Source organism: Macaca nemestrina, chromosome 2, assembly GCF_043159975.1.
Source record: "Macaca nemestrina isolate mMacNem1 chromosome 2, mMacNem.hap1, whole genome shotgun sequence".
Lineage (NCBI taxonomy): Eukaryota > Metazoa > Chordata > Mammalia > Primates > Cercopithecidae > Macaca > Macaca nemestrina.
In genome coordinates this window covers 134,458,692-134,471,120 of record NC_092126.1, presented here as the reverse complement: position 1 = coordinate 134,471,120, position 12,429 = coordinate 134,458,692, and the positions used below count along the sequence as shown (strand labels likewise).

Below are 12,429 nucleotides of genomic sequence, written 5' to 3'. Positions count from 1 at the left end.
ACTCTTCGGGAATTTATCCTGTGAATTCTCCTTTCAAGCAATTCATCACACCATGCATTAAAACTTGTCTCATTATCTTCTAAATATTCCATATCCGAAAAGAAAAATTATTATGTAGCTTGAATCCTCACAGCCACCAATTGTGATTGTCCAAAAACTGAAGCGCCTCTCAGAGTATCAAGATTCACCACCATTAAGGATAATTCAGGAAGGAAATACTCCGGTGGCAGAATGCGGAGGGGTGCAAAATGCTTGTGCAATAGCAGTGTTGCTGGAATTGAGTGAGGACTTTACCCAGTGTGAGGTATATATCAACTTCTTAAGCCCCAATTGAGTCATCTACTATTGAGTCATCTCCTTATCCTGAATAAAAAGAAAAATTTAAGTAAATGACCTGAATCTCTTTAGAATATCTTCATGTCCAGAATTGAGTCTGGATCCGTAAGTTTAACCAGGCAGGACTAAAGAAACGAAGCCTTGCTTTTTAACTGTACCCAGTAAGGGTGGGGGATTCTTCTGAAACCCAGAGGAAAGATGAGATGTTAAAAGCTCTTCACCCTTGAGTTGAGATCCTCCTTTTTGATAAATTGTTGATGTTAAGGGTCTCAGCTTAGGAATGGCCAGAAAGGACTTTTAACCATAAACAAGATGTGTCTGTAGAAACCATCAACGGTAGAAATACAGTCATTTTGCCATTGAGTGTTTCACTCATATTCCTTTGGCATTTACTCAGTTAAAATACTTGCCCATAGTTAGGGCCAACTCTCATGTTCTGGAAGGTAAGACATAACATGATGATAGATACTGATCTCTTCTGGGGTCCATTCACCTCCCTAATCCTTTGACTACACAGGCACTACTCTCAGCGGTAAAATCCAGTTTAGAATTCTTCATAAGATCTCTGGAAGTTTTAAAAGCCAGAAACCATCAAGAACAAAACAGTATTTAGCAATATTAACCAAGTGTTCCTCTTTCATGGTTTGAAAAAAATACCCCCTTTTTTAAATGGGAGGTAGGTGGGCTTAAAAAGGGCAGTTTTATGCTTTGCATGTGTTCTTGTTTTGAAGTCACAGTAACATTTTCAGATTTGTACTCTGGAACCTATTTTGGGCTTGTATGCATATTAAAAAATATTTCTTCTGGTTAGTTATTACCAGAGACTAGACAAAAATGCCAAAGTACAATTAATTTAAAATTTTGGTTTATTTTTGCTCTTGGAAAAGACATCCTTAACCATGAGAAGGTCCTCCACGGGGGTGGCAGCTACAGCTCTTGGGGATGGTTTTACAAATGTGGACTGTTAGGCTGAATTTACTGCTGTTTTTGGAGTCTTTTCTTATAGAAAATGTAAATGTTCTCTCTTTTATACTTGCTGCAGAATGCAGTGCGTCATAATCTTAGTCTTCACAAGTGTTTTGTGCGAGTAGAAAACGTTAAAGGGGCAGTATGGACAGTGGATGAAGTAGAATTCCAAAAACGAAGGCCACAAAAGATCAGTGGGTACGTCCACCATGTTTGAACTTCTTAGCCTAGCTTGGATTGTGCTAACAAGTATAACGTAGAGGCTTTGGCTGCTAGATGGTGTTAGACCAAAGAACTGGTTTCACGTTGTCTCAGTTAAGGGAAGCAAAAAAGCATTTCATCCCTCCTGTTTTGTATACCCACCAGTCCCCCTGCCCTGCTTGCTGGTCTTTGTTGCATCACATGCTAGTAGCTTTTAGGTGGCAATGCATATTAACCCTCACAAACCATTTGCTTATGCTTATTGCATTTTATTTTCTTTTTCCTGTTCCCTGTATTGGATGTCTGTTCCGCCCCCAACCCCGTCTCCTTTTGTTGCCACTCCATCTCCTTTGCTGCTGCTCCTATCCCAGGGTGCCATTCGCACCAACCTCTCACTGCATAAGTGCTTTATCAGAGTAGAGGATGAGTTTGGGTCCTTTTGGACAGTTGATGATGAAGAGTTTAAACGTGGCCGCCATATTCAACGAGGCCGTCCTCGCAAATACTGCCCCGATGAAAACTTTGACGAGCTTGTCGCACAGTAAGAGCCTTTACTTGCTTTTGTTTTTTTTTTCTGCTGTTGCTTTGGCTTTGCATGGTTGACTCATCCCATGTAGTTTTGCATTTCACCAATAGCAGTGCCACAGCTTTCTGCAACGAAACTAAATTGTGTGATTTGTACATGTATTGCTCTCGTTTCTCTTTGGAACACCAGTGCCTTGAATAATGCTTTTTTGACGTCTTTAATGCAAATATTCATTGTATTTTGATTCAGCAGCTTACGGGGACCCTAAAACTAAATACTTGTGTTTAACCCATAATCCCCCTCTCCCCCCGCCCCAAGTAAAAAGAGAATTTTTGGTTAGAGTTAAAATGTGTGTGTACTATTGGGGTAGATTTCCTGTTTGTTCACTCACTATAAGAATATAAATGTAATGAAGTGAATGATTAAAATGTTCCAAGCATAGGAAAGAAATAGGTCTTATTGTGTATACTTACTTTAAAGGCCACTGATAAATGTAGGTAATTGCCTATTGGGAGGCACCCTTTTCCCTCAGTATGCCCTGTATAATTTTTGAATATTTTTATCCTTACGAGGTTAGAGATTTTTCTGACAACAGTATGTTGGTTTCATTTGGTCCGTGAATGGAGATGGCAGCAAATATTCTCAGGCCCTTCCAGATTTGCCCAAGACATCCCCATATTTAGTAACAACCCTCCCCTGGCATACCCTACTCTCCATCACCTGTTGGCAATAAACGTGCCTTGTAGATGTTCCTTAAAAGCCTTCCTGCCATCCCTCTAGCAGTCACTGTAGAGTTCAAATCTTGAAGATGATTAGGAGCCAAGATTCTCTCTGCTCACGCCCAGGAGCCCCTGCTGTGAGCTCACTGCCTTCCCCAGCACGACCTCCTAAGGCTGTTGCCTTCCTGTTGGAGTCTGGAGTCAGGCTAACTCCTAAAAATCTGCAGAGAGGTCTCTGGAGGAAGGACCCAAGCGTGTTATTACCTAAGCCAGAATTTTACACCTAGTTTCCTTGAATAGCGAAGTCAAACCCCAGAGGTGTGCACACACACACCCGCCCTACAAATCAGTGACGGGGAGAAGGCCTGACTTTTCTTGGGTTTTGTTAGTGGGGTAAATTGCTGATTTGGAAGGACACCAGCAAGCTTAAAACAGAACTTAGCTAGGAACTCAGGAGTCGACTGTGTTTAACTTTGAGTTTTTATCTTTTTCTTATACAGTAACCCTTCCCTTATTAAAAACATGCAGAGCAGCCACGCCTACTGCACACCTCTCAATGCAGCTTTACAGGTAAGATTAATGGCCATCCCGAATATGCAGCAGAGGCACAGGTCTCCCCTACTCATTTCAAAATATATTAGCCTTGCTCTAATTAGATATTAAATTTTAATTCCGTTAAACTTTTTTCTTAAGTGCACAAAGCATCGCACTCCCTGGAGGCAAACACATCGGGCTGCTTCAGCATTAGTGGGATGCTTAGCATTTTGAATATTGTGGCAAAAAAATTAAAAGTTCACTTATTAATATTTATCAGCAGTATCATAATTTCCATCCTCTTATTTCAGAATTTCACTTGAGGCAAAAATACCACAAGTGTAATTACTCTAGCACAGCTATTAATGTGCTGGATGATAGGCCACTGCGTCACATGACCTTCCATTGTTCACGGGTTTAAAGAGAAAGCAGGGCTTTGTATTTCTTCTTCTTCTTTTAAAGTCGACTTTAGCATCTTCGCTTTTGTCTGGGGTGGGGAGGATCTGGGATCTGGTTCACTTTATACAAGTAAACCGTGTCTGTTTAAACAACAGAGGTGTCTAAGAAGACTCTTTAGTTTGCCTGGAGATTGTTCAAGATTACATAACAATCATACGGGGTATTTATTTCCTTCTGACAAACCAAGTACTTGTTACATCACCAGTGGTACCAGGAGATGAAGACGTGGGTTTTGAGCAGTAGCGAAATTACCACCCAAAAAGGAGCTACCTGAGGCAGCCCAGCTTCTAGCGAACTTTTTACTTATTGCACAGTTGAGTTCTTAAATGAAGGCTACTCCAGTATCATTTCATTAAAGTACCTGGGTATAGTACTCAGGTCCCCCCTCAAGAGTTCATAAGTAAGCAGTATCCTTTTGGCCAGTGGTCCTGGTTTTTTTGCCTACCCAGACTGTTCTAGAAGACAGGCCAAGAGAATCTTGATAGCTTTTAAATGGCATATTCTATAGATAAATCTGACATTTGTCATCCAATACCATTGCAGTCCTCTGTAGCATACGTTCTCAACGGGGGCTATCTCACCCCCAGATTGTTTCTGAGATACTACAATGTCTTGTGTCCTTCCAAAGGACCATAATACATGAGCAAATACGAACATTCCTTGGGGTAAGAGTACAAAGAGAGAAACAAAAGTCTAAAAAGGGACAATAATGAAAAAAACAGTTGAGACCTTTAGCATGATGGGAACAGGATGAGGAAGGAGGACATAGCGACAGGAGCCCCGGGCCTTGCTCTGCATTAAACGGATGTTTCCTGAGCACGACTCTGTACCCTACAGGCCCAGAAGAGTGTTAAGGCTCCTGGGAATTGATGATAGGCCATTTACCCAGTGTCAGTTTAGAGGCAGATTCACTGGCCTTAGCATTTCAGTAATTATATTTATTTATTTTTAGCCTGAACCAGATTTAATAGGAGAAACTACTTTCCGCGTTTCTTTTAATTACTTGTAGTTTACACAGTAACTTTAGAAGAGTAAATGAAAGCATGCTTCGATGCCGCCACTGTAAATACCATTCATTAGTAACTTATTTTCCCTGGAGTCTTCTGAAGTGTGAATTTAAAGGCTGCTCTATCTGGAATAGTATTAAGATTACAAGCACATTTTATATTCATGAGCCGGAAAGGCAAAAAAAAAAAAAAAGTGATCCTCCATCCTCTGAATTCTCTTAACTATGTGACTAATTTCAATTAGTATGCTTTGTCATTACAGAACTGTTCAGGTTTCATCTCTGAACATTTGTTTTTGGCATCTTCTTCAGTAGCCCAAAACTGTCCTGCCGTTTTCCAAGAACACTTTCTGTCCATAATGAGGCAAGGGGAATAAATTGATACAAATTCATGATTTGAGAAGTGGATTGTTTCCCTCTCTTCCACGAGTTTGGATCCCTGATCAGTAGACAGACACATAAGACAACTTTCTACTGTGCAAATTAAATAAAGATTCTGCCAGCAGGCCTTCCTTTCCATTACCGCCTATTTCCATTTTTCAAGACAAGTAAAAATAATAGTGGAACAATATCTTCAAAAAAAATTACTAGAGCAACATAATGCATGATATACAATATATAAAATAGGACAGCAGAATCCACTACAGAAATAAAACATGGGACTTGGGACAGATTGCATTATGCTCTGAAAAGTGAAGTAACTAAGGGTAACCGTAAAGCTTCGTATTTATAGACTGCCTTTCCCCTGAGGATCTCAGAGTGGTTAATGTTCCAGGAGCGAGGGTGCTTATGGACTTCTGCACCATTACTTAAGCAACTTCATTTTTTGGCAGAGGTGCCAGCTTGATATGAAACCACATGCTGTGCAAGGACCATTTCTATAATTAAGTCCATTTTTGTAACACACCTGCTTCTAAGTGGACATCAACTACCAAAAAAAAAAAAAAAAAAACTTCGTTAGGCATAAGCAGTTAGTGAAAATTTCTCTAACCTTTGGTGGGTTGCTCTGATCACTTGCTCAACAGAGTGTGTTCAAGAAGCCCACTTGCGAATCAGGCACTGGGATCTCTCTGCAGCCCATTTGATCATTTTTTCAAGGAACAAGGCTGATTTTCATCACTTACATCTTTCTTGTCTGAGAACCCAGGGATCAATATAAGTGCTTGCCTTTGTATACCTTTCACTACTGTGGCGGTTGGGTCTCAGCCCATGTTCTATGATCCAATCCCGATCAGTAATGGCCTTGACCTGGAATACTTTGAGAGCCAAAGAGAATAAATACTCATCCCAAGAAGGTTGCCTTCTCTAGAGGATGACCAACTCATTCCAACGAACACATTCATGTCAGCATTTCAATTTTGTCTTCACAATTTTTGACCAGGGAAGTTGCTAAAACAATTAAGCTAGCAGCAGCCCCACTTTTGCCACATTCTGACCTTGGAATAGTGAAATTATCTTGTGAGAGCTTATCTTATGGTATTTCCAGTGGAAAGACAGTTGGCAGAATTTCTGTGACAGAGAGGTGTGACCACTGTTGTCTCAGATAAAAGCAGTTAAGATGCTTGTCCAACTGCAGTCGGCAAAAAAAAAAAAAAAAAAATAGTTCTGGCAACTGCTCTGCCAAAAAAAAAAAGAAAGAAAAAAGGCTTTATTGCAATTATAAAAGAGCTGTTGGAAAAAAGTACTTGATTCAAGTTACTGGACACACTGTAGGAGGGTGTGGACTGTTCAGATTTGCTGTTCATCAAAATGAGTTTACCGCATTTGAAACTAAAAACAGGATTGTACCCCTACTTTTAAAAAGAAGACAGTTACACACATTTACAAGTAGAGGGAAGGAAAAGCTGTGGGCTTACAGAGGGCCAAGCTTTGAAATAGTCCATTATCCAAAGCTGTGATTGGTGAGTATGCACAGGACTTCTAACACTGGGCTTGCACCTAGAAAGCCCTGGCTTTGGGGTTTGAATAGTGAGTGAGGCTGCGATTGTCATACTAGCCAGACAGACTTCTGCAGCCTGGCTTTGCACTCTTTTGGCTTTTACTTTCTCTCTAGACCCAGGATTTCTAGAATAGTTTGGACTGGTGTATGACTGGCCAGTGGAAGTCACTATGCCAGATCATCTTGTGATTGCACTTTTTTTCCCATTAGGATGGAAAAGCAGGCATAGTCTAGTCTTCAAGAGGACAGTTGCGATACATCTTGGTTTAATTACAGCTGCCAGTTTTTGAAAGTGTCCTCTTTGATAAAATGAAAAGTCAATGGGTCATAATCACCACCCGGATGAAACGAATATGGGTACTTTAGTCCAGTTCTATATGTAACCAGTGTGTGCATTTCAGACTTGGTGTCCCTTTTATTCAAATGCAGTATAACAGGAAGTGAGTAATATCCTACCTATCCTAAATAAAGTTCAGGATTTCTTCGTTTTCATTTCCCCACTTTTTTGCTGACACTCAGCGTGGAGTGACTTTGTAACCTTTGATATTGATGTACTTAGGCACCAAAAATAAATATGATTTAGAGCTTCCTTTTGCCAGAGCTCTTTAGTCCTAAAATCCTAGGCAGTTGGTCAGACTCTGAAACATTATGTGGTGTTTCCTTCAGCCAGTTATCTCAAACTGGGCTAAACAGATTCAGAAATCATTAAAACAGAAATGATGGGAGGAGGTAAAAAATTGATTCCAATTCTATAATCTCTTCCTTTTCTATAGGATCTAAGAGGTGAATGTTTATGGAAGTTCTCATAAGTTTGAGCGGTACGGCCAGAATAATCTGATCAAAATCTCTAATATCCAATACTGGAGTCATCAAAATGGATAAAGAAATAAAAATTCCATTATACTTCACTGTGATCTGGAAATATTCAGCTCCTCTTAAAAACGCATCCGACATAAACCTCATATTCGAAAGCCTGTCTAAACCATGTGACTACCAAGCAGGACCAAATTGAGTCCCTCCTACCCACAGGCGCTTTGATCCCCCTGGCCCCCAGTTAGCTCTTCAAAACCAAGCTTGGGACAGGTGCCACGAGTCATTTTTAAAGCAAAATCTTTCAACACCTCTTAGATACTCGTATTTGCCAGCCATGCTACAATTAACTCCAACTGAAGATTATCGAGTACACCCATAATTAGTAGTTTCCTCATCTTGCATACCCTGTGTCTTCATAAATTTTCTCTTGGTTGATGACAGGCTTCAATGGCTGAGAATAGTATACCTCTATACACTACCGCTTCCATGGGAAATCCCACTCTGGGCAACTTAGCCAGCGCAATACGGGAAGAGCTGAATGGGGCAATGGAGCATACCAACAGCAACGAGAGTGACAGCAGTCCAGGCAGATCTCCTATGCAAGCCGTGTGAGTATGGTCCACCCAAAAGGTCTTTGTTTTCACACCCTAGTCTCTCCGGGTACACACAGGGAGACGTCTCTTTCTCTGGGCTTTATATACCTTTTCTGTAATTTCTGGTATCCCAGAACCAAGCTAGAAGTTTGTCTTTCAAGAAATGTTCAGCTTGGTTAGTGCATAAAAGGACTATTTGCTAATTTTCCCATAAAAGCCATTCCCAGCAGTAAAATGGGAAACAGGTTTGCTTTTGTTCCTCTGCTTTATCACATCTCAGGCCATTATTTAAGCCACACTACTTTTTCCTCCTCAAATTAATATGCATCCCTTTGAAAAAGTTTGCAGTTTGTTCAACTTTCGGGCATGTTGACCTAGCTGAGAGAAAAAGATGCTTGTTTACTTGGTGGTGCGATAACCACGAACACGACGCCACAGCATTATTACCAACCATTAATGATGGCACAAATGAAAGGCGGCATGATTTATAGATTGCTCTTAAAATATCAAAAGGAAAATTAATAGGAGCATTATAGCAGCAGACGGCAGTATAATGAGTGCACATATAACTGAATGAAGTGATGGGCGATGGTTGCCCATGCTGAATGTGAATGGAACCAGGACTGCAAACTGCAGGAAAGGCGGAGACCAGGAGGCCGTGCTGCCCCTGTGAGTGGGTGATGGGAGAAAACTTGGTGTAACTATAACCCCCTCTCTCCCAGGAAAAGTTTTCAAACAGAGCAAAGAAACCACGTTACTCCAAATGATTGGCTTTGCAGGAGATGCTGTGGAATGACAGTCTCTCCCTTTTAGTGAGTTTCTTCAAAACTGTTGCCTACTTTAAGGTACTAACCCATTTCGTGTTTGCAATACTGTCAGTTCCTAGAATAGGCTGCTTGTCTACACATTACCTCTGAATTACTGACCAACATCTTATTTTAAGATAATTTGAGTGATAGGAATGGAAAATAGGACCTGTAACAATTAGGAGCAGACGGAATTGGCATCTAATGACAAAGAAAAAAGTGTTACCTGCCAGCATAATTTGGAGGGTACGGGGAAATCTGAAATTTGATTTTCTAGCAGTTGAACTTCATCTCCACAGCTCTTCAAAAAGGATCTTTACCATCCTTTGCGGATATGGAAATAATCATTTTTAATTTATATGAACAGTATCTTCGCATTTACTTCACAGCATTTTAAGAATGTGTTTATCTTTCACACTGATGCTGCTATATTTCATCCTTTCCAAAGCAACTTAGTGTTTCCGCCTCTCTTGTTATCACATTCGTATTCATCTTAAATCATTGTCATGACAGGAGTATTTACTTAGATACTAACGAAGTTCAGAACAAACGTAAATTGGTATAAGCTACTGCAAGAAACACTCATTAGAGCAAAAATGTCTGAAGTTATTGAAGTGATACTATTTCTCATAATCTGTACGAACTCCAAGTTTTTGTTGACATATATTCCTATTATTTAGTATAAAGAAACACTAAAACAGAAAGATATTTGGATGCAAGCCACAGGCACCAGTTCAGAGTGATGCTGATTTTGCTGTACGAGAGACAGTCACTGCAGGGTTAATTTGTTTAACAAATTTGAATTAACCCCAGTATTACCCAAACTGTGTTTTATAATAGTCTTTGTGATTTTTGATGAAATAAAGGTTTCAACTATTTTTTACAAGAAACCCTACATAAAAATGTCAAAATGCGTTGCTCAAATCTCACAGGTTTGTGCTGTTTGCTAAATGTAATTATATGTCAACAGCAGATTCCCTGCGCCTGCTATCCGTGTCATAGACTGTTACTCTTTTTGACCTCATATTTCCATTAAGGGAATTCTGTAATGACAAGAGTTTCCATTCTTGTCCAATATGCATTACCCTGCTATGATGCAAATTGTTTTTCAACTGTTCCAGTCTATTGGAATAAATCAAGCCATAAACTTTACGGCACGGCTTGAAGGACCTTGTTAGGAAGGCAGCCTAGCTAATATTGAGTGTTGAAACAGAACTCTTCATTCTTACCCTTTCTGTGACACTCAGATACCACTACGTTTCATTCCTCCTTTGAAACACTAGAAAGTGGTCACATAATTATGGCTTTGGGGCATTATACTTTTATCCTGATAGACGCTAAAGGAGCTACAAAGCAAAATACTCCATGCTGTGCAGACACCCCCAGAACACAATGCCTTTAAACACCAGTCAGCTTTATTTTAAAACTCTTGTGTTCCCAGAGTGGCTAAACAAAGGAAATACTCAGATGTAAGGAGAAGGGAAATGTGTAGTTTTGCACACACTTATTCAGTGGTAGCCCTTTCGGAAGTAGGAGTTGGAGAGAAAGGGTGGGGGCAGTGTCTGCAAGGAGAGGCAGGTGCATCATACACAGCCCTAACTTCTAGGAGACACGGTGAGTGTATGTGAAGTGTAGTGTCTTCAGTAGTCTGCATCACATCTCAAATGTATCTTTCATGGAATCCCATCCTCTTTTTATTCTTTGAAGTACTGTGTGCCTGTGCTACACCTTTGCCACACCCCAGGGGTATCTGCCAGTACCAAGAAGTGTCCTGAAATTGGATTTCATTTCTCTAAAGTTTCGAAACCTTACTAACTCTGCATGAGGCACTGGGAGTCGAGCCAGCAGGCATGATGGGATCATTACCTGTGTCTTCTGGATAGAAAATAACCCTCATGAATTTTGGCTACCAGTTTAGGGGGAAAACTGTTTGTTTGTTTGTTTGTTTGTTTACTTCTATAGCTTTTAAAATTGGTACTTCGTAACTTCATATTTTGGGGGTACATGTGTTATTTTGATACATGTATACATTGTGTAATGATCAAATGAGGATAATTGGGTAAACAAAATATTCTCTGATGTTGTGAACTGTGTTTTGTGGGGCTTTACATGTATCTGATTTTTTGGGTAAGATTAGCACAATATTGGTCAAAGTCTAAAATTATACAGTGAGAACTTCATTTAGGTGAAGATGGTTCTATTTCTTCTAGGGGTCCCCATCCTCCTTCCCCCTCCCCAAGGTCTTATATGATCGTACATTCTTCTGTCATTCAATTCTGTGTTGTAAACATGAAAAGATTGATAGATCTGATAGTTAAGAAAGTAGGAAAATGTTGGTTTGGAAAACAACATGTGAACCTCAATCAGCGTATAGCTAAAACAAATTTCTCAACAATGAAAGTTTGAAACAAACATTAGGAAATGTTCACCCTTGTCAGTAATCTGAGAAACACAATTTAAGGTATTTATACCTGCTAAGCAACAAAATATTTTTTTACAAATAATGCTTGCTGCTGACGAGATTGAGTTTAAATTGATAGCCCTTTTGGAAGTTAATATCACAATAAATCACAGGAACCATAAAGATGTTTTGGCCTTTGCTCTAACAATTCCATTCTTAGAAATTTATCCTAAGGAGGTAAATCAGCAGAAGTAGAGTAGAAAGATTAATGGATAAAAATGGTCATTGCATTATACAAACAGTAAAAGAGAAAGAAAAAAGATGATCCTAAAATGCCTAGTATTCAGAAACTGACATAAGTCAACACAGTGGAATCTCATCTAGCCATAAACATTATAAATTGTAAAGCTAGGAAAATTTAAAAAATAGCATTCCTGCTGAATTTACAATATTTAAAAATATGACCCCAAATGGAAAGAGATTGGCAAAAAATAAGAAAACTGGCCTTAACTAAGGGTTTGTGTTTAAGGAATAATCAGTATACCTAATTCTTCCTAAAAGAACGTAGGGTATCCTAGCAAAGCTGGTTCACAAGTGTGACATGCAGTCACACAGGATCTCATGCCTAAAAGGACACTTGCACTTGGTTTTATGTGTTCTTTTCATTACCTTTATATTTAGGGATGGGGATCTTACTGTATCACCCAGGCTGGACTCGAACTCCTGGGCTCAAGTGATCACCCTACCTTAGCCTCCCAAATAACTTGGACCACAGGCACACACCACCACACCTGGTATGCACTTGTTTTAATGCCATTTCTGTCTGGAAATTGTAATTTTTGAGCCAAGGACCCCAGATTGTCATTTTGCACTGGGCTTCCAAAATTATGCAGCCAGTCCTAATTCTTACTTGCTGACACACTAATGCGGCCATTTAAAAAAAAAAAATCCCCATCCATAATGCTTAATACAGACTGCTGGGAGGGTGACTCCCCATGCAGCCTTCCTTGCACTGATGTACAACTGTTTCTCTTAAATAAAAGTATCCGGCCAGCCATGGTGTCTCGCACCTGTAATCCTAGCACTTTGGGAGGCCGAGGCGGGTGGATCACTTGAGGTCAGGAATTCAA

General features: G+C 39.9%; 1 protein-coding gene across 16 annotated transcripts in view; it reads left to right on the top strand.

Annotated features, from left to right (window-relative positions):
* Positions 1-12,429, top strand: part of LOC105479577 (forkhead box P1) — a 630,259-nt gene that overhangs the window by 612,589 nt on the left and 5,241 nt on the right. For 15 of the 16 annotated variants that reach the window (XM_071089096.1, XM_071089092.1, XM_011737586.3 and 12 more), the window contains 3 exons: positions 1,379-1,500; positions 3,249-3,318; positions 7,941-8,107. In XM_071089096.1, the coding sequence (XP_070945197.1) occupies positions 1,379-1,500; positions 3,249-3,318; positions 7,941-8,107 (359 nt within the window). Of the gene's footprint in view, positions 1-1,378; positions 1,501-1,874; positions 2,045-3,248; positions 3,319-7,940; positions 8,108-12,429 lie in introns of all 16 variants that reach the window. The other variant, XM_011737592.2, reaches the window with a different exon arrangement.